At 38.8% G+C, this 27,821-nt stretch overlaps 1 protein-coding gene across 2 annotated transcripts in view; it reads left to right on the top strand.

Moving 5' to 3' along the window:
- tbcd (tubulin folding cofactor D) overlaps positions 1-27,821 on the top strand; it is a 202,840-nt gene that overhangs the window by 89,464 nt on the left and 85,555 nt on the right. For both annotated transcript variants that reach the window (XM_052033297.1, XM_052033298.1), the window contains 6 exons: positions 1,822-1,978; positions 17,609-17,666; positions 20,288-20,317; positions 22,605-22,690; positions 24,470-24,550; positions 27,711-27,784. In XM_052033297.1, the coding sequence (XP_051889257.1) occupies positions 1,822-1,978; positions 17,609-17,666; positions 20,288-20,317; positions 22,605-22,690; positions 24,470-24,550; positions 27,711-27,784 (486 nt within the window). The remainder of the gene's footprint in view (positions 1-1,821; positions 1,979-17,608; positions 17,667-20,287; positions 20,318-22,604; positions 22,691-24,469; positions 24,551-27,710; positions 27,785-27,821) is intronic.

The following is a 27,821-nucleotide window of genomic DNA, read 5'->3' as shown; positions in this document are numbered from 1 at the left end:
GCTTCCTTCCTCTGTGTGAGAAGAACCTGTTGATTATCCCTCTGGCATCACCTACTTTTCAAACTGAGATTGGTCACTTGTGGTGCAAGGGAATCAAACTGTAAATGAAAATTTCTATTATTGGTCAGTGTAGGCTGTTGAGTGATTTTGAAAATTGTTTTCAGTTTTGTTTTTATTCTCTGTTCTAAAGCATTGGAGATTCATAGGAACAGAATACTGATTTTCAACATGGTTTTCAATGGAGTTGAGCACTAGAGAGACAGGATTTATTTGCATTTGTAAAGGACTGATTAGGAATAGTCAGCTTTATCTCATGAATATGATTGTTATTTTTTGAAGAGGTGACCAAGAAGATTGATAAGGGCAAGGTAGTGAACATTGTCTGCATGGACTTAAGCAAGGCTTTTGACAAGGTCTCGCGTGGTAGGCTGGTCCAGAAGTTTAGAACACGTGGGATCCAGTGCAAGCTGCCCATTTGGATATGAATTTGGCTTTGTGGTAGAAGGCAGAGGAAGGTAGTGGAGGGTTGTTTTTCAGATTGGAGGCTTGTGACCAGTGGTGTGCCGGAGGGGTCCCCTTTTGTTTGTCATATGTATTAATAATTTGGATGAGAATATAGGTGACATGATTGGTAAGTTTGCTGATGACACCAAAATTGGTGGTGCAGTGGACAGTAAAGAAGATTGTCTAAGATTACAACAGGATATTGATCAACTGAGAAAGTGGGCAAAGGTATGGCAGATGGAATTTAACTCAGACATGTGCAAAGTGATGTATTTTGGGAAATTAAACCAGGGCAGAATGTTGAATTGCAGGGCCCTGGGTAGTATTGTTGACCTTGTGGTACAAGTATGTAGTTCCCTGAAAGCGGCATCACAGGTAGACAGGGTGGTGAAGAAAGCATATGGCATGCTTGCCTTCATTGGCATTGAGTACAAAATATAGCTGTACAAAACATTGGTTAGGCCGTAGTTGGAGTATTGTGCGCAGTTCTGGTTGCCACGCCGTAGGAAGGATGTCATGCAGAAAAGACTCACAAGGATGTTGCCTGGATTGGAGGGCTTGAGTTACGAGCAGAGATTGAATAGGCTGGGACTGTTTTCCCTGGAGCAAAGAAGACTGAAGGTTGATCTTGTAGAGGGTTATAAAATTATGAGAGGCAAAGATGGGGTAGATGGTCACAGTCTTTATCCTAGGGTAGGGGGAGTCTAAAATTAGAGGGCAAAGGGATCTGTGGGGCAGGCAAATGGGATTAGCTTAGATAAGTATCTTGGTCAATATGGATGAGTTGGGCCAAAGGGCCTGTTTCCATGCTGTATAACTCTAAGAATATATGAATCAATGTACAAAATTTACCTTTCCATTAGCACCTTCAATGTAGTAAATTATTCCAAGGTGCTTCACCGGAATATAAAACTAAAGGTAGGTGCAGAGATTTAAGTAGGGTACTTAAGGATTTGGCAATTGAAGGAATGGTTGTCACTGCTGAGCATGAGGCCAGAATTAGAGGAGTGCAGAAAGTGTGTCAGGTTGAGGAACATCGCAGAGAGAGGATAAGGCCACAGATTTGTACTGAGGATTCTGAGAGTGCAGTATACACTATTGTCATAGAAACTGCCCTTGCCCTTACTGTGGAGCTGTATCAAAAAAACTATAGTATCAATTAGTTTCAATGCCATCAGAAATGAAGAAAAATATTGGACAAAATGGCAAGAAGTATAAATTAAACAAAAATCCCAATAAAGGAAAGCAATGGTCAGTTCTTAAAATTGTGGAAACAAATAATAAAACTGATTTTTTTTCTCCTTTTCTCTTTCATAGTTGTACCTGTAATTCTCAAAGCATTGACTTTCGATGAGAAGCGTGGTGCTTGTAGTGTGGGAGCGAACGTGAGGGATGCTGCCTGCTATGTCTGCTGGGCTTTTGCTCGTGCTTACGATCCTCAAGAAATGAAACCATTTGTTAATCAGATAGCAAGGTAAGAGTATTTTATGATCTCTTTCCTTATTATTTTTGGTGACCTTTGAGTGAAAGGAAGTTAAACAATCCCTGCAACTCTGAATAAATTCTCAACAATACTTTGAGAAAGTGAATTTAATGCAGAGGGGTAACAAGTGGTATTTTTTGCCTCCAACTCTTGCAGTGCTTTGTGTAAGCTTGAAAAAGTAAGTATTTATAATTTGAGAAAGTTTGTCTTTTAAAAGAAAATACTCTTAAAGAAGACTAAACAGTTACTTGGATTAAGATATTCCAGATCAGATGTGCCATTTGGATTGCAGTTATATGGGAACTTATGGATAGCAAGCCTGCTTGAGTAAACGTATGTGGAGCAAATGTCGCACTGAATATGAGTTGGAGACACTCCCAATACATGAGGGAGAGGGAGGAATACTGAACCAGAGCTTTCAAAACTGTTTTCCGGAATGATCCCATTTTGGGACTTGAAACTTCACATGACCCCAGAAGTTGGCCATAACAAAATAGCGATCAAGTAAAACAATAACCAGCTTAAAGCAGGAACCCACAAACACCAATGTGACGTTAACCAGCTTTTTATAGTGATGTTGACTACTGGATAAAAATTAGTTAGCCAAAAATCAACTCCTTGGGGCTACCTCTGGTAGTCTCTTAGGTCCTTTTATATCTGTCTAAGAGAAGATACCGAGTCTAGGCTTAAACATGGCACTTCTAACAATGCCACTGGTACTTTTCTTTCATACTACACTAGACTTTCAACCTGGGTTTTATTTTCCAGTCTCTGAATTGCATTTTGAACCCACTACTTTCTGAGTCAGGGCTGAAACTGTTACCACTGAGGCCACAGCAATACTTGGATTCAGCTAACTTGCAGTCTATGTGAACGGAATCTCCCTCAGGTCTGCACGTTACAATTCCTGGCACCTGGCATCATGCTCTGTAAGAAGGATGGCTGCAGTAACTCGCAACCATCGCCTTCCCCCCACCCTCTATTCCCACACCACATATTGGATTTTGACACCCATGCGAGCTAGTAGGTAGGACTTGATTCCCTTCTCTCACTGCTCTACACACTTTCTGCCAGAGGTCTTTGCTATCCAGCACGTTGCATGGCAGCAAAAGCTAGAAACAAGCACTATTCCCTGCAGTCTGTGGACTTCTGCAGAATGGTTGAGGAGGTTTTCATTCCCACTTGCACTGTTGTGATAATGGGAGGAGAGAGGAGCGCTCAGGTGCAAGGGTGGACTTGGTTATAGTTTGCTGATAGCAGGGATGTGGGTTGGGGGTCCAATGGTTGAGGCAATCCAAGGCCTCATTTGAGAAGCCCTGATCTAGATGGTATGCTTCAGAATTTATACCCCAATTAGAGGGATGCAGAATCAAAATGAGTTTGAGTGACTGATATTTTACAGAGAATCCAAATGTGAGAGTATGAAGGCTCTAAAATGTATAATTGTAAGATTTTTCTTGAGCTTAATAGATTAAAGTTCTATTTTAAAAAAAGTGGGAGAGGTCAAAGACAAAGGAGAGAGTTAAACTGTCAGAAGCTTGCAGTGTGAACAGAGATATTCAGCAAAATATTTGGTGACACACATTTGCTCTCAGTGTAAAGAAAGCAACACTAAGCAGCAAATGCAATAGACTAGATTGAAGGAAGTGTAAGTAACTAATTGTTTCAATTGAAATGTGTGTTTGTGGCCTAAGAACTTGAAAAGGTAGATGTTGCATCTTTAGCACTTGTATAGAAAACTGCCAGAAAAGGAGAAGCAAGTGTTGGGAGCAATTGATGAATGCATCAAGATGTTGCAAAAGAAACTACAGGAAGTCCCCGGGTTACAAACGCCTGACTTACGAATGGCGGGAAGAAGGCGTGGAATTGGGCGCAGAATGGTTTGCCTGTCAGTGTTGACCTTTTCCAGGTGATGGAGGTGGCGAACGGCTGGATCGTGGATTTCATATCTTACAGTCTGTACTGCTATTTTGGGGCAGGGATGTTCGAGGAGTTCCAAACAATGAGGGACGCCATGAATGGTCACCAGCCCCCTCTCCCGCTGCCCCCACCCACCGTATCTATCTATCTTTCTATCTCTCTCTCTCTATATATATATATCTCTCTCTCTCTCTCTCTATCTATCTATCTATCTCTCTCTATCTATCTATCTCTATCTCTCTCTATCTACCGCTCTCGCTCTCTCTCCATCCATCCATCCATCCATCCAGCACGCGCTCTCCCCCAACAGGTCGTCCCCAGGTAATGACTGAGGTCTGCTTCTACAGATGTCCTTAAATTGATTTTGTCTGTCAGTTGGAAAATACACAAAATTCACTTGATGTGGTAACTGTACCTCCACAGTACTGTACTGTAATGAATGACACCAAATGCACATAAGACTGATGACAGTCTTCACATGTCCTGGTGATAACAAGTTATGCTGTATTTTAGATTGCTTCACATCATGTGTGGAATTATAATGAAACTGGAATCAAAATTCCATTGGGATCTTAATATATGGCAATAAATAACTGAAGCTTGTAGTGATTTAGGACTAATTGACGCTAGATGTGAACTGTACATAACTGTTCCAACTTACAAATTCACCTTATGAACAGGCTCAAAAACGGAACTCGTTCATAATCTGGGGTGTTCCTGTAATTCTCTTTGGAATGCTAAACGAACAGGCTATTTGGTGATGGTATTTCACGGAAAATATGGAGAAAGATCCATTCTGTGTGAATGCTGGTGGAGTGGAAAGTAAGGAGAGGGAGAATCATCTTGTGGAGAAGAATGAAGAGCAAAATTGCAGGATTTTGCGAGAGTGATTTTGAGGATGTTGTCAGTCTTATGTTCAGTCTTATCTCTGGCTCATGTATCCCCCCAAAGTCTGCTTGAAACTAGTTTGCTTTCATGAGGCGTACTTTAAGGCTTTTAATTTGTAAAGATAGTACCCTATAAGTGTGTGGGAGCATAACTGAAAACTAAGACTGACTGTTGTCATTCCTTGTGATTCACTATGCTCAACATCAGCTCTTATTCTGAAGACTAGGCAGAACTACATTTCATTTCCATGTGATCTGTGACAGCAGTGAAACATTTATGATCTTTTAATGACCAGTTAATGGTCAAAGTTGACCTTGACTTTCGAGAATTCTTAAATGACTGGTGGAGTAATTGTTGCAACTGTTCAAAGAGGTAAAATTGCCTTTTTTTTGATGTGCTGATTGTTGTTGCCACGGGCTGTTTAAAAATTATGAAACTTCGTTGCACACTGCAACTTAGCTTCATTGTTCAACTGAAAATGTTTGACAGGTTTCCTTTGGGCGTGAATTGTTGGAAGGTGGTTAGCTGCTTCACTTTAATCAATGTTTTAAAAAATTCTTGCAAATATAATTTGTTCTAACTGCCGAACAGAATACAATACTAAGGTGATTTAAATCAATAGAGAATTAATATCTTAGGCTAAAGTTATGTTCTGAAAGTAGATTTTTTTTGACTCTGCAGTGCAAACAGAAATATTGGCAAGAAATCAGTCTCCAACTGGTGTACAAATAGGTTTTGTTTCTGTGCTGCAAATTGATCCTGGCATTGCGTGACAGGTAATTTTTATGCTGGAACTGTTGCAGAGGCTGTGTAGAATATATTTGTGGCTGAATTTGCAACCAGTTAAGTACCCACGTTATTGTTCCGCACTTACAGTTATCATTCAAACTGTAATTGTACATCTGGCAAACTATGAGGTAGTTTCTTCTCTTAGGCAGTCCTTCAAGATTGAGGATAACTAATTCCACACTAGTTCTTTGGCTTCTTAAGTGGCTGATGTGGGAACCATGGACTCTTCTGTAGATGGGGTGGATGATAGCTGACTGGTTTACACAGGGCTTAATGTATGGCTTTGAGGTTCTTAATGTCATAAAGGCATTTGAACATGCACAGGGATAGGAAATATTTAGAGGGATATGGGCAAACACAGGCAAATGGGACTAGCTCAGTTAGGCAACTTGGTCAGCATGGACGCATTGGGCCGTAGAGCCTGTTTCCGTGCTGTATAGCTGAATGACTCTAAAAGCTCCTTTACCATTTGGAGCAGCCTGGGCCAGAGTTTCCCAGGAATCAATGAGGATGTTGCATTTCTGCAAGGAGGCTTTGATCATAAACTTGAATCCTTTCCTCTGTCTTCATGGGTAATCTCTTCCTATGACAGAGCTCAGAGTAGCGTATGTGTTTCAGGATCTGGTGTTCGGCATGTGAACAAAGTTGCCTACCTGACATAACTGGCTGAAAGTAACAGGAACCTCAGTGTTGGGAATGTTGGCCTGGGAAAAGACACTGGTTCACTTATCCTTCCTGTGAATTTGGATGATTTTGCAGAGGCACTGCAGATGGTATTTCGATGCCTTGAGATGCTTGCTACAGGTAGTTCGGGTCTCAGAACCATATGGGAGGGCAGGGATCACTGCTGCCTGGTACACCATGAGCTTTCTGCCTTCTGTCGGTACTAATTTTTGCTCACATTTCTTCACACTAACGGTGGTACTGTGTTCCACAAATCAAAAGCCTGAAGATAAGCCTCAAGAAAGCAAACCAGTTACATGCAAATTGGAGGATAAATGACTCAGAGCAGCATGTCTGCCAGCAGTGAGAAATGGAAAGTGAGCCTTGTTTTCCAGGGTTTTGCCGTGAACCTTTATTGTCGGGGGATAATGTGGTGCAGCAGGGGCAAGTTGGTAAAGGACATGGGTTTTCCGGATATTGTGTCTAAGTTCTATCCTCTCAATCGTTCAGTGAATGAGTCAACATTGGATTGCAGCTCAACCTCTAAGCATGCATAAATGCAAGTGTTGACTTCATACTACAGCTGAACAAGGTTCTGGAGTATAAGATATGATATCTTTATTACTCACGTATATATCGAAACACAGTGAAATGCATCTTTTGCGTAGAGTATTCTTGGGGGTAGCCTGCAAGTGTCGCCATGCTTCCAGCGCCAACACAGCATGCCCACAACTTTCTAACCCGTATATCTTTGGAATGTGGGAGGAAACTGGAGCACCCAGAGGAAACCCAAAAGCTCTCCACTCTCAGTCCCGATGCAGGGGTTTGACCCAAAACTTTGACAGTTCCTTTCCCCCCACAGATGCTACTCGACCCATTGAGTTCCTCCAGCAAGTTGTTTGTTGCTCCAGATTCCAGCATCTGCAGTCTCGTGTCTCCAGGATGTTGACTGGATTAGAGAGTATCAAACTATAACGAGAGGTTGAACAAACTTGGGGATTGTTTTCTCTGGAGCGTCGGAGGCTTCCAAGTTCCTCCAGCATTTTGTGTGTTGCTTCAGATTCCACCATCTGCGGTCTCTCCTGTGTCTGTCCATCCCGCCTCCCGTGCCAACCTGATTAATTGTGTTCAGATTAATTCTGCCTCCTTGTGTGTTATCACCAGATTAGTGATGTGTTAAGGCAGAAGTTGATGGATATAATGTTAATTTTCTGTGCTTTTGACTTGCTGATCTCATTGCTGCTGTATTATTTAGGGAGGTTTCAAGTGTGAAGTAGGTAACACCCGATGGTGAGAGGAAAAAAAAAGTCTTCAGGGTGACTTAAGGTCAGACTTAAGTTACATGCCCCCCAGTAGCATGGGTGGAGGTCTGGAATTCATTTACCTGCAGTTTCGGCTGTATTGTGCCCAGGAAGCACAATAGGGTTGGGCTGACTGAAAGTAAAATGTACAGAATTTTAACTAGAATTGCAGGCCTTACCTAGACTGGTAAGATCAGTTACAGTCTATGTTTAAGAAGTAATATTGGAGTGGAGAAACAAATTGCTTGCAGCTGTTTTTTTCTGTCCCATGCAGTTAATCAAAAAAGACTTGTTGTGAACAAATTGTTTATCGGATCCCTAAAACCTGGGAAAACTATTATATATTTTCCTTTTGAACTCCAATTTGCATTTTACTTTGCTTGGCAAAAATACAGTGTTTCAGGAGACTCTTCAAAGAGAGAAGGTTGGAAGGCATGAGAGGTAGTGACTTGCATTTGGGGAAACAGCATAAGGCTGGAGGATGTTGCTAAATTAGCATAAAGGAGTACCAAGCAAAATATCTGAGGAACCTGGGGCCATTTTCAGTCAATAGGGTTGGGATTTTGTGTGAGCAGAAGTTAGTTGAGGCCAGCACAAAGACGATTGAAATATTAACAGTTTAAGTTTGTAGCAATGTGAGGATGGAAACGAGAAAAACAGTTCCATTAATGATAAAAGTTTGGATCAAGGTTGCATTGATAAACAACAATAACATTTATAAAGATATTATTAATTCAAATTCAGAAACTTTAGATATCTTCTTGAGTACAGTGGTGTAAATCATTCCCTAAGCGGTCTCAAGCACCTGCCTTTTATGACAGTTGATACCCTTTGTACGGTATCCATTGGTGCACCATTGGGATGTTTTTTGAAATGGCCTGGATGTCATCAGTTAGGTAAATGTATTCCAGAGGCACATTGAGTGAAGCAGCATTGGCTTTGAATTTTAAGTTGTTTATGTCACGTTGAAATTGGTCTTTTGTGGACCCAGTCATACTGCTCATGGCATGCGTGCTATCATGGAACAGGGATGAACATATAGGGTGCCAGATTTGGAAAGAAAACTTGCTGACCCCTCTTGATTGACAAAGTCAAAGGCTTTAGTGAAGTCATAAAAGTGGTGACAAGGCCGTGTAGATCAGATTGCTGTGCGATGAAGTCAAGGGTGCTCACATCAAGGACAGAGTCACATTTAAGGAATTCTTCGTAGAATTCTTTCCGGCTACTGTTAACTGTTTCTGATGAGTTTACTTTTGCTGTTAGCTCTCATTGGGGAGGGGCCTTGAGTGTTTGGATCAAAGATGGATTTAATAATGCTGAAACACCCATGCATATCAATGAGCTGCTGAGCCTCCTGTTTCCTTCTCCGTCTGATCTTTAGGTTTTGGGTTTTCTGCTGACCTCTGGCTTCAGGTGCTGGTAGAGTTGTTACTTATATCTCAAGGAATAGTGGAGCCAACATTTCCAGGAATTCCAGCATTTGCTGTTAATTACCTTGTTCTCCAGGTTATTCTCATCAAACCAGAGCTGGTTATTTTCAGTAAAGAAGACAAAGGCCTATTCACAGGTGCGTGTCAATTATTGGCAGACTTCAGAGTAGCCCATAAACTGTGGACACTTTGTAGTTCCTGTTGGCTGGGAGTTCACAGTTGGTCTGTGAGGTGCTTATTGTGAAAAGCTACCTTTGTGGTCTTCTTCAGAGCTTTGACGTTGATTTTCTTATGTCAGTGCTAATAGATCGGCCCCTCCCCACTTTTGATTTAAGAACAAAGGTTAACTCCTCAAGGACAGACAACCAGTCAACGCCATATGGAAGGAACTCCTCGAAGACCTCCTGTCCTTGACACAAACACTCTTGACTCTATCACACCATAAGCCAGCACTTTATTTCAGCCAGCCTTGTCACCCCTCCTGACCAATAAAAAGTCAAAAAGGCCAGCAGTCTTAGGTATCTGTTATGGCATCTTTGCAATATCTCACTTGAACAACAATATAACCTAACAGGTGCTAGTGCTTGAACCCACAGGTGTTGCTATAATGTCTTGTTCCTCTAGTGAAGTGGAGTATTCATTATGACAAGGCCATGCTCCACTCATTTTGTCAAGGGAAGTACCCTTTTGGGGTTGGTCTTCCCTACTTCTTCCTTGCCCGTCACACCTTTCCAAAAGATGGTGTCCCTTTGAACGCTGGTGTTAAGATCAGTGTGTCTCACCTTGGAATGTGGACCAGGGTATTTTTAAGGTTAGAATAGAAGTTCTCCTTGCCCTCATGTTAAGCCTCCAGAGATGGAACATATGCTTGAAATCCATATTCTGTTGGTTCCATGCTAAAGTGAACCAAGTGGTCATAAGTTGTGCACTAATTCCGCAGGGGTAGTAGGGTGTCACTGAAAGATTAGACTAGTTCATTCTTCATGGCAAAGTTCACTCCATGAAGAGTTGTTTCTCTTCTGGTTTTCTGCTCATTATTCACACATTATTCTTCATTACTGTCCTGATCCTATCCTAAACTTGACAATGTTGATCAGATCATCTTCACCATTTTCTCTTCGTTGATGCTCATTTCTGTCAGAAATGTTTTGCCCGTTTCCAGCCCAGTATACAACCTCTTAAGCAATGGTTTCTATGACGTCTCCATACTATCATTGCTGGAGTTCCCCAAGAATATAATTTTAGCTGCTGTTTATTCTACATATGACTGCTGCGCATATGCTACATCATCTGTAAGCCTGGAGTCAGCTTTCACATATCTGCATTTGGCACACAATTTTTCCTTTCAACCATTATCTTGACACCTTGGATGTTTCTGTGCTGTCAAATTTTTTTATTCAACTTGTGTAAAGTATATGCCAACTCAGCATCGAAATGCCTTCATGTTCGTATTACAAAATCTTGTTGCAGAATTGTATGACTTGCATTTCATTTGGTGAAGTGCCTTATCTTGCTTGACACCTTGGTCAAGATTTATTTTTATTGTTTTGTGAATTCACACATAGTCTCCGACTCTGTGAAGCATTTAACTAACACAAATTACTATTACTTTTTCTTTTGATGTAGGTCAATTGCCTTGATTCTGCCTATTGCTTAGTACCTATGACTTAAACCCAATTTTTGGATTTTGCAAGCACGGGTTTTAATTTTTGTTTTTTTTCAGTAATGGAGTAAACCCATTTGAATAAGGTTTTGCGTGGATGACGTAAAATGTGTAGTGCGTGCAGGTATGGTTAGTTTCATCTTCCCTGGGGTGTTGTGTTATTTGTGGTTAGAAGAAAATGGGGTGTGTATTGAAGTAAGAATTAAAACAAGCCAGAGATAACTGGCTGGAAGGCAAGACTGCATATCTACAGAATAAGGAAATCTGCAATATTGCTTTGAGCTATATATCTTTCCGGATTTTGAATACCAAGATCGATTTCCTTGGAAGATTTTACAGCTGACAGTTTGAAAAATGCTGTTTTAGGCATGCAGTAGTGAGTTCAACTGCAGAGCTGGAGATTAGATTTTCCGCTTATCTCAATTTCTGTGTTTCACTGCATTGGCATGGAAGCCAGAGAAAACTGAATGGCGAATAGAGGAAAGGTACAATCCATCCATTGAGTCTGATTCCAATGTTGATGCTCGACCAATCGAGGTATCTACAACTCTAATCCTCATAGAAGTTAAAATTAAAATGAGATTATTACTCAAAGGATCATTCTTTGATGCCTGAAAAGGGCTCAGGCATTAGAACACATCCAGAGTCTCTTGGGAAGCAACCCAGAATTAAAGTAATTGAGCATTTGGAATTATCATTGATTTCCAAAGTTGGAGAATGCACTTACACCTCTTGAAGGATTATTAATGTTGTTTGTAGCTAATGCCTTATCAACTGTTTTCATAGTATAATTGCAGAACCAGGGTATAGTTTATTTTTATAAACAGGAGCAGGAATAGGCCATTAAGATCCATGAGTCTCTTCCACCATCTAATAATATCATGGCCATTACAGTCTTGGCCTCATCATCACTTTCTCCCCTTCTTTAACTCCTTTGTAGTTCAAATGTCTGTCAGCCTCCACCTTGAATATATTCAATGATTCTGCTTTCATAGCCGTCTGGAGTAAAACATTCCAAAGAATCACAGTCCTCTGAGAGAAGAAATTCGTTCCTGTTTCCATCTTAGGTGAACAATATCTTATTCTGCAACTATGGTCCCTTGTTCTAAATACCCCATCTGTTGCCCTAAGAATCTTATTTGGGTCAATAAGATCATCTCTCACTTTTCCATACTTCAGTGACCATTAGCCCAACCCTTTCATCCAAAGCATCAACCCATTAACATTTCCATGCAACTGATGCAAGTGTATCCATTCTTAAATATGCAGACCTAAATAGCGCACAGTATTCCTTGTGCTGTCTCATGGCATCCTGTAAAGTTACATCAAAGCTTCCTTACGTTTATACTTGCCGCTTATGTGGTCATGAGATCCCGAGAGCAATGCCATCTGGCAGGACCCTGATAGGTAGCGTCCACCATGGCGGTAAGGTCGATGGTGAGGTCCCTGACAAAGAACAATCCAACCAAGACCTCAACGGTGGAACAGGTGGACAAAGATATTTCGAACTCAACCATCATCCTCGACCTCGGGATAGCCACGACAATGACGACAACTTCCCTACATTATGAAAGGAACATTCAAGATGTCACTTGAATTGATGCACTGGGAGCACATAGAAGCCCTACATAAGTGGCAGAAGGCCACTCAATCTACCTATCTGACTCTCCTATCAGGGACCTGTGGCAGTGACTGTGGTTCTCACATTGGTCTCATCAGAAATAGAGTGGAAGCTAATCATTTTCAAACATGAGGAATTGCCCAAGAGGATATATTGGTAGGAGCTCTTTCCTTGATATTTCGCACTAATTTGCTCTCATAATTTACCTTCTTTATCACTTCTGTGATCATTCACTGCTGCTTTCTAAAATTCCCTCGTGTTCAGGCTTACTGCTTTTGACAATATTTTAAGGCTTTAATCTAGTGCTCTCTTTAAACTTCTTTGGGTCACTTTTCTTGTGAATTTTCATTTCTCAATGGAATATACATTCACTAAGAACACTGAATTATTTTTTAAAATGTTTGCTGTTGTTTAACTTGGGGCAAGCTTTTTAATCACCCAATTTGCCTTAGCCATTGTGTTTGTAATTTGCCTTATTTAAACTAAGGACTATGGTTTCTGCTGATCATTGCTTTTTTTTGTGTTGCACAGTGTGATTTATCATACTGTTATCACCTTTCCCTCCATACAGCAATTACAAGTGAGGGCAGATATACAGATATTCCGGTTGCTTTGTGAAAATAACACCTTGTGGATTGACTTGCCATTGAAATGCATTGAATTGTGTTGTGATTGCATCATAGATAAAAACTAAACACCAAAGAAAGTTAAGTCATTATTTCAAGTCTTTGTAATCTTTAACCAGCGTGATGAGTATTAAATACTCCTAACTAACCTCCCTAGAGTGAATATTAATCACAGCATCAGGTTCATATTTGAATTATTTGAATTATTATTAGTTGTTAAAATGTCCAATTTTATATTTTAAGTTTCCTTTCCAATACATTTTGATTTCTCACAATCCAAATCTTTCATCCTTTTTCAATTTATGTACTTGACTGGAGATTAAAATTTTGCAATAACTTATCTTCTTTCTTAGTTTTGACTCAGTTTATTTTAGTCACATCTGATCAGGGCAATTGAAATTACTTAACCTGCTCATTAAAGCCCCAGATATCCATTATCCTTCAGTGCAGCGTTATTACCTTGCACTTTCATCAACTTGCAACACAAAAAAAATTAAACGCCAACGTTTTCAAGTACCACTCAGATACAGCAACAAAATTCTGCCCACTTTTTGTATTGCTGCAGTAAGTTTTCATTATTTTGCCAGTTACCGCCCTGGCCAGCAATGTGCAAAACTAGTTGAACGGAAGCAGGTGTTTCCTTGTCAGTTGAGTCTATGGTTGAACTTTTGACACTTAGGTGTGGAATGTTGAAATTCCAACTCATTAGCCAGGCCAAAAAAACTAATTTTAGATATATACCCAGATAAACACTAGTTTACCTCGTTCTTTTTTCATGCACATTTTCAGTTATTAGGCATTCAAATGTAAGCAGAAATACAAAGCTGTACTTCATACTTCAAAATGCAAAAAGAATTCAGCTATTGTGTTTAATTGCACCTGTGGCTGAACAGGTATTGCAAGTATAATGATAAGTTAAGACATGTTGCTGCATCACCAAACTACCGAGTTTTTCTCCAAAACGCCAAACCTCAGTTAAGATCATATTTGACATAGTAGCGAGCATAAAAAAAGATGGTTTAGTGTAACATTAAGCATTTTGGGCTGTGTTGGTGATCATTTTTTTCTTAATGTAAGGAATAACTTGGCAAATGTATTGCAAGGGCAATGAGTTAAAACCTTTTAAGGGAGAGAAGTGCTGAAGATAGATTTAATAGAAAAAGGGGCAGTACTTGAAGTGGTGTCAGAGGGTGGGGTTTGGCGAGGGCAGTCGTTTACCATGGTAACTCATGACAAAGGGAAACTGGGTGATTGGAAGTTGAATACAAAGAAAGGTTTTCATTTATGTAGTGCCTTTCACAACTTACCATGGTTCAAAAATGTTGTTATGACCAATGAAAACCTTTTAAATGTAGTTTGTTACAAAGTGGGACAGTGGTGAACATGACAAGCAGTGACGTGGTAAGGAGAAGATAATCTGTTTCCAAGTGATGTTGTTTGACCAGGATGCCATGGAGGATTCTAATACTCTTCAAAATAGTGCCACAGGATCATGTCCATCCTTTAAGGCAGTGTGCGGTGGTTAAAGGCTTTGTATGAGAAGCGGCACAAAACATCACTGGAATCTCAACTTGTGTTTGGTCCTCAAGTTTGCAGTGATATGAAATGAAGGAGGGGGGTTGAGGGTCTTATGATTGAAATAAAATTGAAAAGGATGTGAAGCTTGGGAGAGAATCCAGGTCTAGGTTCAGGCACGATGCAGGCACATGCCAGTTGGCAGGCTTAGCTTGTTGGCCAAAGAGAAAAGGAAGTATGACGTAGGCTCGTTGACATGCCATGGTCTTGGATGAAGAAGTCTATGAGCTCTTCCACAGGTGGGTGGAAGGTACAAGAAAGAAAAGAAACAATCAGTGCAGAAGAAGAGGTGATTAATGATTATGTCCCTGGCAAAGTAGACTAATGCTCAGTTGCACTTGATGTGTTCCAATCTGATCTTTTGTGGATAGTTAAATCAGGTGAGTGCCCAGACATGCTCAAGAGATGTAATGCACTTGAGAATTGTCACAACCTGGCATAATTCTAAATGTGTAGCGTTGAGGAAAGGAAGTAAAATATCCTGTAAACTGCTTTTAGTGAGTAGTTAACTTTGGCTAGAGTGATGCTTTTCCTAATGTTCTTTTCCTCAGAGAGATGATTTTTTTCCTTCATTTTATTGGTGTTCTACTTCTTTGTGCAGAGCAAATGAGAACCAGTATCAATACAAACAAGCTCTGTGGTATAGTCCTTTATAATGGACTTACTTGCATTTAATTCTTTTCGAAGAAGTGAAAAATACATCGCCAAATCTGTATGTTGAATTTTCAATATGCATATGAAAATTACCTGGTTTTCAATATACAAAATAATGAGGCAATAACTGATATTTATAGTATTAATAAGGAGCTAAAATTGCTGTAGAATGCCAACTGCTCCAAGCACAGTTTATGTGCTTCATAATATTATCTTTATGATGAATTCAACTCATGTCTAGGTCTTGCTTGTGCAAAGTAGACAGTAGCTGCAACCGACTCATTATTATCAATGTTGTTATAAGTGGACAAGTACAGTAGGTTGCCTTCAAGTCAACCAATTTGGCAATAAAGCCTGTTTAAGCTTTCTACAACAAACCATCTGCTGGAAGAACTCGGTGGGATGAGCAACATTTTGGGGGGGTGGGGGGGAGGAATTCTCGAAGTTTTGGGCTGAAACCCTGCATCAGGACTGTCCTGACAATTCTTTCCCCCTTAAGATGTTGCTCAACCTACTGAGTTCCTCCAGTAGATTTTGTTTTGCTCTAGATTCTGGCATCTGCAGTCTTTTGTGTCTCCTTTTAAGCTTTAATAACCTTGCTATTTTGAAAAGCTCTTAAAACTAAGTTGTTAATAGAATATACATTTTAAAAGTCTTACATCTCAAATTATCTTGGAAAATTTGCATGGATTACTGTCAATTTATGGGGAAAATTCAAAGAATAAGTGATATGGTATTAATTTTGATATTTAATAATCTGCACATCACTCTCAGCCATTTATAACTGCAACACTTTTCTAACTGCTTCCATTGTGGATTTTGTACTTCACACTGAAGATGTGGGTCTAGAAGTTCCTTTGCTGAGCATTGGGGGGGGGGGGGGGGGGGGGAGAGGCGGGGAAAGAATAGTACAATACAGTTAATCACAATAGAACTAAGTTGCCCCCTTTCTGCATCTCTTGGTACCTAGTGGGAAATCTGACAGGACTTTTGTAATTTAGAGCATTTGGAATTTAGAGAGTAACATTCTCCAATTGATGTCAAAAATAATAGAATACCAGAGATTCATCTCCAGCACAATGTTTAACCCCACTGATCTGAAAAATGACAGTTCTTATTAACTCACTGAATAAAAGACATTTACTATCCCTGTTTCCCCATCATCTGCTATTTAAAAGACTAATATTCAAACTGCATTCTTTGTCCTTGCTGAGGTCTCTGACCTTCTGTGACCTCACATTCAGCTTCACATGTATAGCCTGGACTGCTTTGCTCTGGAGGTTTAAGATCCCACTCACTGTTACCTTCTTAGCTTCAGGATTATTGCAGGCTGCTGTTGTTGATTTTTGACACATCTCACAATGTACTTCTCCATGCTGAATTAAGGAGGTCACACATATGCCATTCTCATTGAGAGAAGGCTGCATCTACTTTTTTCAGTCGAGGAAAGCAAGCAGAGCAAGCAAGGAATTTGCGAGCACTGCATGCGTTCATAGACTGCACTTGTGTAGTAATACTCCTTACAGAAACCTCCCTGGAAGCTTTCAGTCAGGAGAGCTGCCTGTAGTGTTGAAGGGACCCTGTGGCCTCTTGCCCCTTAAAATACTATTCTTCACCAATTTGTGTGGGTTCTTGAACCTGCTGAGAGCACTGTCTCATCTGCCCATATTTGCAGCATTCATTCTTTAGGTAGCAGCACCCTCCAGGAGCTGGAAGAATGCTGCTTGTATTATGTCCCTTCAAGGGTTTAGTGCTAAAGTTGCAACTATACAGCTACATGCTCGCAGCTGAGAGATCTTGCAATAGATCAGTAGAGGAGGCCGTGCTGAAACTGAACAGCATTGTGCCACTCAGAGACCTGACAGTGCTTTTCTGGGGACTTCACAGCTGAAGATTGGAATAGTTATGGAGGTTTTAAAAATAGACATTTTATAAATTCTGTTTCAATGCCATTAAAATGTAGTAAAACAATTTCTAGGTCATGCTTGCCACCAGTTCTATACACCTTTGTATTCTGTTCTATTATACAAGTTAGTTGTTGGGATTTTCTAGAAATGTGTTGTGCAAGTATTTGCATTGGCTATGTCAGCATAAGAGAAGCAAACAAAAATATTGCAAGCTAGACTGATTTTGGGAGAATGAATGAAATTTATACCAGCAGTTTGACTTAAGATTATGGGTAGGTCAGTATTGTGAATTTATTCAAAAATGGGATCAAAAGTCTTAGAATCAGCTTGAATTTTGTACACTAAGCTATAAATCCATCTGATTAGTTAGAATTGTTACCAAAATGTATTTGTTGTTTCCATCTAATTTTGTTTATGTTTGCAAAGAATTACACACTGTCGGGAAACATCTATTTTCCAAACATTCAAAGACTTGTCTCTGAAAGTGTGATTTCTGGAAATGATTGTTTCTTAATTTTAGGAAATATAGTCTGTTCAGTTTGAAAGACATCTGACTGAGTATTTTTTCTACATTTCACTTTTAGTTCTTTGGTAATAACGGCGGTATTTGATCGGAATGTCAATTGTCGAAGAGCTGCCTCAGTAAGTATTCAGCTCAAGTCCTTTCACTATGGTTGAGATCAGTGATGTTGCCTGCTATCTATGAAGAATGATTGTGATCTCTATCATGTTTTGTTTTATATTGAAAATGGTATAAACTAGTGTTGCACTCATGAAGAGAGTTCTACCTTGCCTTGGCCCATTGAAAGAAATTCTCTGATGTGATAGAATAGCACCTTTAATTGTCTCTCTGCTTTGTAGAGATTGACTAGGAAATTAGTCGGGGAGAGGAATGCAGGGGTGGAGTTCTGAGAGAGGATCACTAAAGGATGGGGCAGATGATGAGGGGTTTAGGATTGCCAAAGAGATGGGGAGGTGGTTTTCAAGCAGTTGAGGTGGTTCAGCTGAAAGCATCAGAAGGAAGGTAATGGGAGAAATCAATAACAAATCAAAGACTGGAGGAAGATGGATGCCTCGGTAGACCTCATCCCTCCATTTGACACCTACTTCATTGTTCTCAAGGTCTCATATTTCATAGAAGACCTTTGTACGTCTGGCCATTTGACCTTGTTGTGTTTGCCCAGGGATCATGAGTTACAAGTACCAGCAACAATTCGAACGCTGGACTTGTGCTCCAACTTATAAATTAGCTGTTGAAGCCCAAACATAATTTGCAACATAATTGAAAATATTGTAGCAATATGATATTGAATACTTTAATTTTACAAACAAGACAAAGCTACTTTCAAAATTGAGAATGTTTTCTCCTTACAGAGAATACACTGCCCCAAATCACAGGGTGGTTACTTATTTGCTCCGGTGCACTTGGGAAGTGCACTTGAATGCTTTGAAATCATTGAAAGCTGAATAACATTGGAAAATACAAGCTGATTTCCATTAGAACTACATTCAATGCAGAGATTTTGAACCATCTCTGTCTTTAGTGAAAATGGTTTACTTTTTTTGACATTCTGAAGTTCCCTTATAAAAACAGAAATGAAGAATGTAGTCTTAGATGGGAAACAATTAGTCTGCATTTCATATTTATACATGAAATTAGTCTTGCTTTTCAAATTAAATAAAAGTTTGGCAAAACATGGGTTTTATTCTGTACTTTTTTATTTCTGGTATGATATTGTCGGTTGAATTTATCCAGTTAATCCACCATGCCTGGTGCAGTTTCAACTCCACCTGATTGAAACTCTTTTCTAATCTGTGTTTATTTCATCTGAGTGCCAAGGTTGCTATAGTGATTCTTGGAATACATGAGTCAGCCAAATGTCGCACCTATGCAAATTGTAAATAATTACTTGAAAGCCCATATAGGTATTGCATTAATGTCTGTCTGTACATAAATATTGTTAGGCATTATGCTGTAGGCCCTTGAAATTTACTATCATTTACTGGCTGGATTGAATCTCTCAGTTTCACTGCTCCCACCCCTATGTGGATTCCTGGTTAGTACAGGATTTTGACTCCAAATACCTGGAAATATGAGGGGGCAGTTGTTCCTGATATTTCATCCATCTTTTGCACTATTTATCTCCCAAGAATGGAACATGAGTCCTCTTCACTTCCCAGTTCATTCCATACCTTCTCCAGTGATAGAAGGATCTATAGGTTATATCACTGAATCGTGCTGGCTGTAACCAGTAGTTCCAAAGAACTGGCTACATTCACACGTATGCAGATCTACTACAGGTTTGGGACTCACTGAGTGACAAATACTGCCACACAGAGTGCAAAGATGGAGCCCTATCTGAGTTCCTCCAGCACTTCGTGTGTTGCTCCAGATTGCCAGCATCTGCAGTCTCTCTTGTGTCTCCATTGGGGCCCTGTCTTGCTGCTCAGACCTGGCACAGGATGAGACCCTATTCATTTACAGTGGAGGTTGTCGATTGTTGGAATGGGGAAGCTAAATGATGTTTTAAAAAATGTTATTTTATTATAGTTTTTTTTACTGGACAGAATTGTCTACGGTTGATGGTTCCAAAGTGAATCACTGGCATTTAGCTGTTCCTGCAACTAAGTCCTAATAGAATATAAAATTATGCAACCGGCCCCTTAGCCCATGATGCCAATCCAAACTAATGCCATCTGCCTGCATGTGATCTATATCCCTCTATTCCCTGCCTGTTCATGTGCCTGTCTAAATGCTTCAAAGGCCTTGTTCACCTCACTGAACTCCTTTGTGGCTTGGAGTGTCAGCTCAATAGGTTTTCCTTATCTGGCCCAAATACTGGGGACAGTGAATCAAGGGAATAAGGTACTTGATCAATGCAGATGTGTGTATCCATTGGATGGCATTGAAAATTTCTTGTAATCTCATCTACCCAACATGACACTATAAGTTCTCCTTCTTTTCCTTTCTATCAAATCAGGAAGTACAGGTGAGGAAAGTCTCAGCTTCATTGTCTAACTTTGAAGTTCATTGCATGTTCTACTTGTAGTGACAGAATTTTGTCACCGGATATCTCCATCGCTGTAATTTGGTCTAGTTGACTAAGCAGATTGTTAAACTTTATGGACCTTAGATTGTAATTTACAATATACGTAATTCTGTTAGTTTTGAAGCTGTAGGACTCTTGAATTATGCAAGTTTTATTAAGACTTCTTTAAAACATTGTAATATACATCTTTTTCTAATACTACTTTTACTTCAGGCTGCTTTCCAAGAGAACGTTGGAAGACAGGTACAGTTATTTTGCTCATTGCTTAAAATATTGTTGGCAACTGATAAATATTTCAAGGTATGTGACATATTTATGACAAACTTTGATCCCGTTGCATGTAATGGTTTATTAAATAACATCCCAAACAATTTTGGAGCACAAACAGAACAGCAGAGGAAAAAGACATAAACCCTTTTTTATGTCTTTTCCCTCTTGCCCTGGTGTGCTTGGCCAATAGGCTGGAAATGTGAAGAAAGTGCAAGGTTACAGTATGCAAATCCCTTATTCCCAGACCCTCATCTCGAGGCATACTTCTCATAATTGGTGCAAAAAAAAGCCATACTCGTGATCCAGCAATGTATGTTCTTAATTCTGCTCAGTTAGTAGATTTCTCCCCTCACAGCATAGTCTATAAAATTGAAAATCCTACAGTTTGATCTTGAATTAATTTCCAGAATTATTTTTGAATAACATTTGTTGGAACATTATGCCACAGTTGTTAGAGTTTCACCACCCAATCCTTAAAGTGTTTACTCAGTTGCCTTGTAATGTTTTACATTATTTTAAGGAAAGCAGAGTTCCTTTTTGTGGGAAATAACAGCTCAGATAGACAGTGGCCTCTGCTAATAGTTCTCCACAGTTCAACAGTAACACAAGATTATGATCTTTCCCCTAACCTTAAAGAATGACAAACAGAGTTAGCATTCTGCAGATATGTCAGACCTCGTGACATTGAATGATTGAAAATGTTGCATTAAAGTAAGGAATAACGGGGTTCAACCTATGACCTTTTGTGTAAGAAATTTCTAGCATTAATCCAAATAATTCAATATTTATATCTACAGTGCTGACAAGTGGCTGAAACCTTAAATGTATCTAATTACATGCTTGGATCTGATAAAACAATTGGGGCAAGGGAGGCTTGAATTTGAATCTCGATTTAAAATAAAATCATCAAACTCTAAGTTGCATACTTAGTTCAAAGAGTCAGCAGCTTCATGTTTGTTTACAGATAAACTATATACAGTTTTCATTCAAATGGCTAGAACAAAACTAAATCCATAATTTAAATTCTAAGCCAGTTTCATTTGTCTCATTCTAAGTTATTATTTTAACTCGCTCAATCTTTCTTCTTTGAATAGGAGTATTATTCTGCTAGAATGGATGGAACCCTGGGTTGGGTTTTTGTTTCGTTAGTATAACTATTTAAAAGTATTCATTAATAAATATTTAGAAATATATGCATTATGTAGTTTCCTAGCTGCTCAAACCTGACCAGAAAGAAGTTGAAGCTTATTTCACTTCATATAGAACAAAACCCGAAGAAGTAACACAAAAAACAACATACAATGGATGTTGGAAATCTGAAATAAAAGCAGAAAATACTGAAATCGCATAGCAAGCCATGCAGCACCTATTGAGAGAGAAATAGAAATAGCATCTCAAGTTGATGAACTTTCATCAAGACAGTGAAACATTAAAGACAAGTGGGGTTTATAATGCAAAGAAAATATGGGTAGGGAGAAGAGAACAAAAGGAAGGTGCATGATAAAGTGGAAGGCAGAATGACAAAAAGAGATGATAGTGCAAGACAAAACATTTAAAGAACAAAATGCATCTGGAGGAGGTGCAGTATGAAGTAATGAATGGCTTTGTAGACGTTAGAATCAAATAACTCATTACACAATTTTGGTATGATTTTCAAGTTTGCTGTTTTTTTTAATTTCAGAATGTCCACTACTGTTGCATTTCAAAACAGTTGAGGGGAGTGTGAATGGAGTATGCAGTATTTGAATTTGATCACTGGTCAAATGAAATAGCTCAAACTCATTTCAGTTTTAATGTTCACATGGTGTCCATCAATCATTTTTTATTTGCTATCCCTTCAACATCTACACAGAATAATTATCTCTCATTCTCCTGTATTCTTTTATTTTCCTTCCTTCCTCAGAGTATTTTTCCTCCCTAATTATCTGAAAATGCTCTATCTCCTGTGAAAGAAGAAAAATGCACAATATTTTGTTATTCAGAATTTGAGCTGCCTTTGTTGTTATTGTGTGTAGTGCTTTACATTGAGACTGCTCAGCATGCCTCAAGAAGGCAGTGCCCTTGATATTCTTGTTTCCAGTTTTCCATCCTCCAACTTATGGTCATAGTTTGCAGTAAAAATAAAGTAATTTTTAATCAATGCTGCAAATCTCTTGAAAACCTATTGTAAAATGTCATTGCAGTTGCTCTGCATTTTTGGTGTAGATCTTATTTTTCTTTCATAAAGCTGGATATTGATTTTTTATTTGTATTCTTGCAGGGCACATTTCCACATGGAATTGAGATCCTAACTGCAGCTGATTATTTTGCAGTTGGAAATCGGACCAAATGTTTTTTGAATATTAGGTAATACTTAAAGGCTTATGCACTTCCTCAGGATCTTCTGTTACTAAATACATTGCCCAGAATCAGATTCAAAGTGGCTTGCATGCTCCCACACTCATCCCACAGTCACATTTATACTTTGCAGTTCCCAATGTCCTGGAGGCATTGATGATGCGGCTGCCCATGAAGCAGAGGGATCCATGTCTAGGGACTCTGCGTCAGACAGCAGAACCTGAGGCCCTGCCCCTAGAGCACCCTGATGACCAGAGATGTTTAGAAACACTTCAAATTCATTTAATTTTTTTTTACACATATTAGATAAATGTATTGACCTTAACTTGAAGAAAAGAAACAGTTAGATGGATTTAACTTTTTACTAAAGGTCAGTGACCCTTTTCAAATGAATTGGTGCCAAGCTTCATGGATGTTGTAAAGCTGAGGGGCTCAGTATGGCTTCAGGCTAACTATTAGCATAATCTGGTACAAGATCTTTTACAAATGTACATAATAAGTGCAGAGGAACTTGTTTATTTTAGACTTAGAATTCCCCTTACTGCAGTGAGAAATGCTCAACTGCTGAAGAGTCAATACCATAGTTACGTATTTAATAAAACACAGAAGGCCACTTAGCCCATTAGATCCAAAGCAGCTCCAAGAAGAGCAACACCTTAAGTCCAATTTCTGCTCATGTTATTCACCTGTGGCCCTGTGTCTTATTTTCTCTTGTATGCCCACCATTTTAATTATTTTGCCACCAACCATACTAAGGTAGCCAGTTAATCTACCATCGTGTCTTTGGGATAAAACGAGAGCACCCACAACAAGCCCATACAGTCATGGGAGAATATGCAAACTGCACACAGGCACATCTGAGGTCAGAATTGAACCTGGGTGCCTGGAGCTGTGAGGTAGCAACACTATCGGCTGTGAACTGAGTCACACAAGAATCAGAAACAATGAGAGAAACTTATTTTCACAATGAGTTGGTTAAGATTTGAAGTGCACTATCTGATAGGGTTAAGGAGTAACATTCATAGGGATATTGGATAAATCCTTGAAGAAGAAGAATTGGAAGGTTCAAGAGAGTGGGCTGTAGAATGCGACTAATTGCTCGTTGAAAGATCTGGCACCGAATTAATGGGGCAAGATGACCCTCTCTTGTACTGTACTATCCTGTGATATTACATTTTCTTTGGTTCTAAGTTTTGCTTTGATTTCATATATACCAATTGACTTCCAGTAACTCCCATAAATAACTAGTACTCTCGTTTAAGTTAATTAATGATGACTGGTGGATAATTTTTCTACTTACTCTTGTCTGTATATAAACACCATCAAGCAACAAGTATTTCCCAATGCTTAAACTATAGTACAGGCTCCTGCTGTATAGCATTTCAAAACATGGTAAGATGGGTTTCAGTTACATTATTTTAAAATGGTGAAAAAAGACTGTATAAAATAGCTCTTTAATAAATATACCCAACTTTCCCTAAATCAAAAACTTTGATTTTCAGATAATCTTTAATTGGCACAAAAAACATGTGGGACCACCCAATCTTACTTCTTGACAATTAACATGAACTGTTTGTTCATCTTTGGTTTGCAAATGCCAAATTGATGCGAAATTAAGATTGGTTCATGTGTGTGAAATGTTTGCATTTCCTGTCTGAGTATCTTTTTATACATTCTTCATAATGTGCTTCTCACATGAGTAATCCTGACTATTGTGATACAACAGAATTTAAATCTACTTGCACAGAGTACTGAATTGTATCCTTTTGATTTATCTCTGATTTACAGTTTATACATTGTTGGATTTCCCGAGTATACTCAACCTTTGATTGATCATCTGATACACAAGAAATTTAACCATTGGGATTGGTAAGAGATTGTAATGTGTTTTATTTACACATATGTTGAAAGATTTATAGATTGTAACAATTTGAGAAAATGCTTAGTTGGGGTACTGTTGGGGTTCATGTGTTGGTTAGGTACGCTTATACACCACCCAATACAACTGAACTGCTTCATGTACTTCCAAGTTATACCCTCAGTTTTTCTGAGCATACAATGGACATTTATGTATGTTTTTAATAATGTAAAGGTTTTTCTATTCTGAAATGATGAACAATGATTATATGATGAAGTGAGATCAAATGTGCACTGAGGTAAGAATGGGTCAAGGTAATTCTCAAAGCTGGAATTCTCTAAACACCACCTCCCCACTACCCCCCCCCCCCCCCCCCCCCCCCCCCCCCCCCCCACCCCCCCCCCCCCCCCGCTCCCCCAATGATCTGATTCAAATTAGTCCAGTAGCTGGAAGTACATACATTCATTCATTTCATGTGTGTGATCTATTAATTGCCTAACCCTAAAACATGCTACAATTCACATTGCCTGAGGAGCAGATCAGATGTTAAAAGTAAGAAGCTGTCGTTTTGTTTCTCTTGTATTCGTTTGATGTGCTCACTTGATAAGCTCAGAACAAATGGGCATTTTTGCCAAGTAGTTGGTCAGATTTGCTTTAGTTGAAGAGAAATTTGGCAAGGAAATTGGTGAGAATTATTCTCAAATGGAATATTCACTTTAATAGCAAATGAGATAGAGTTTTTAAATGTTATCATCAACTTTATTTACATCTATGCTGATATATAGTTTTAAGGAAATAACAGAAATGGTTCAGTATAGTAGTATCATTTGTTGCTTTTTTTTCCTGTTGTTTTCTTAAATGCATTATGTTCACATATTTCTAACTTGTGCATGTACGTGTTCACGAATCCATCGGTACATCTTATACTCTGACTATTCACCGTCTTTTGTTCTATTCTTGCCTTTGCTGCATTTCCAACTATGGTTCTGTGTGTGTTTTCTTTTTCTTGTGATCTTGTGCATGCATGTGTTTTTTCTCTGTCTCCCTCTCTCCCCTTCCCAACTGAGCAAATAATTACATTTACTGATCATATTTCCATTTCCTTGAAATATTTCTTTTCCTGTGGAGTCATAGCTTGAATGTTAGCAAAAATATCTCTTTCAACCACCAATACTAGAAGCAAATTCCATATTTTACACATTGTGTGTGAATATTTCTTCATCTTTCAGTTCTGCCTCTTGCACTTTGTCTTGTACTCCATATCTGACCTTCAACTATTAGAAACAACTCTATAACCTCACACTTAATGCTATGCTCAATTCGGAAAGTCCAGATTTTACGGTTTTCAATATTTGTTATTGCTCATACTTGTCATATCCTAGTAATTCAGTTACATCCTCTCTAAATCCTCATTATTTTTACTTAATCTGGAGTCCAGAACTTCACATTCTACTCCAAATAAGACCTTAAGGTTTTATAGAGTGTTGTAACTAGTTCTTGACCTTCATATTCCATACTTTGTGATGATTCCTTAAATTCTACCTTTATTGTTCAGTGACCAAGTTCCTGTGCTCTCCTATAAATCAAGCTTACATCTGTTTAGATTCTGAATACTGTTCTTTCTTTCAAAGTTGCATCACACTGACATTGAATTCCATCTTCAATATTTTACTACATATCTCAATTGATCAACACTCTTGCACAATTTCCATTGTTCTTTTAATGTTTTTTTTGACACTACTGAACTTGAAGATGAAAAAAAATACTTATTGGCAGTTGGACACACGCACAAAATAGAAACAAAAATAGAAAAGGCTGGAAGAACTCAGCAGGTAATGCAGCATCCTTGGAGAGAGAGAAGCAAGTAAACGTTTCAGGCAAATGACCCTTCATCAGAACTGGAAAAGTAAGAAAACAAATGTGTTTAAGTTGCACAAAATGGGAGAGCTGGGACTAAAAGTGACAGGCAGCTGGAAGCTCCGAATTGTCTTTGCAGACTGAATGGGGGTGATCTGTGAAGAGGTCACCTGATCTGCGATCAGTGTCTCCATTTCCTTTAATACTCCATCCTGACCTCTTGTCTTTGGCCTCTTACATTGTTTCACTGTGAGCTCGAAGAACAATGCCTCAATATTGAACCCAAAATTTTCAGGCATCCAGTTATTTTTTTGTCACCATAGATATTGCTGGATATTTCAGTTTCACTTTGTTCTTTTGTTTCTTTTTTGTCTTTAACTGTCAGAATTTAAAGTAATGGTTATCTTGATGACTGCATCCTATCACAAATATACCCTCTATTCACCCTATTTCTTCTGCCTTTCTGCAACTTAAAACACGTTTGTTTTCTCACTTTCCCAGTTCTGATGGAGAGTCAATGACCTGAAATGTTGACTCTGATTCTCTCTCCACAGATGCTGCCTGACCTACTGAATTCTTCAAGCATTTTCTGTTTTTGTTTTAGTTTTCTAGCTTCTGGTTTTTTTTTGCTTCACACACAAAATTGAGATCAGTTTAATATTTGTCAATGAGATGAACAAGATGTACTTTTATCGTTAATTAAAATTATTGTAATTAATTGGTGCATGTGCATTACCTATTAAACATATTTTAAAAATATATCTCCAAATACCACTGAATTTTAAACTGATTATTTGTGTCCGTATTCACTATATATGAAAATTATTATTTTTCATGCCTCCATTTTAATCTTGTTAAATTCGCTATGCTGTGAACCCCTATGGACCTCTATAAGCCTCTTTGGTTACTAAATCAAAAGGGATAATCAATGCAAGGGCCACATTTTGAACACAAAGAACCTTTCCTACTTCTCTGTAATTAAAAATCTGTAACTCTATATTGTACTTCTGCTCCTCAATGAGACACACCCTGTCATGTTTCTGTTCTTTTAAGATGCTTGTGTGCATCCTTGTATAGCTCCTTAGATTTCACTGAAAGGCAATGAATAAAATTTATTTTCTTCACATCCCAATAAAATCACAGGAGTTGAGATTCATGTATCTTCTTAAGATGTGTGCATTTGATATTGGGGTATATACAGATTGACATGTAAACATTTTTATGAAAAGGAATTTCAGTGTATTTTCTCATCTTGCGCTAAAAAAATAGATGTTTTTTTCTACAAAATAATGAAGTGCTTTTATGTTTTCACAGTGCCATTCGAGAACTAACAGCAAAGACCCTCCATAATCTTACTCCATATGCTCCGGAATACATGGCAAACAATGGTGATGTGTAGTTCACTCTCAGTAGTACTGCTTTTAA

Source organism: Pristis pectinata, chromosome 18 (assembly GCF_009764475.1).
Source record: "Pristis pectinata isolate sPriPec2 chromosome 18, sPriPec2.1.pri, whole genome shotgun sequence".
Lineage (NCBI taxonomy): Eukaryota > Metazoa > Chordata > Chondrichthyes > Rhinopristiformes > Pristidae > Pristis > Pristis pectinata.
Note: the sequence above shows the minus strand (reverse complement) of the source record. Positions and strands in the feature narration are given on the sequence as shown.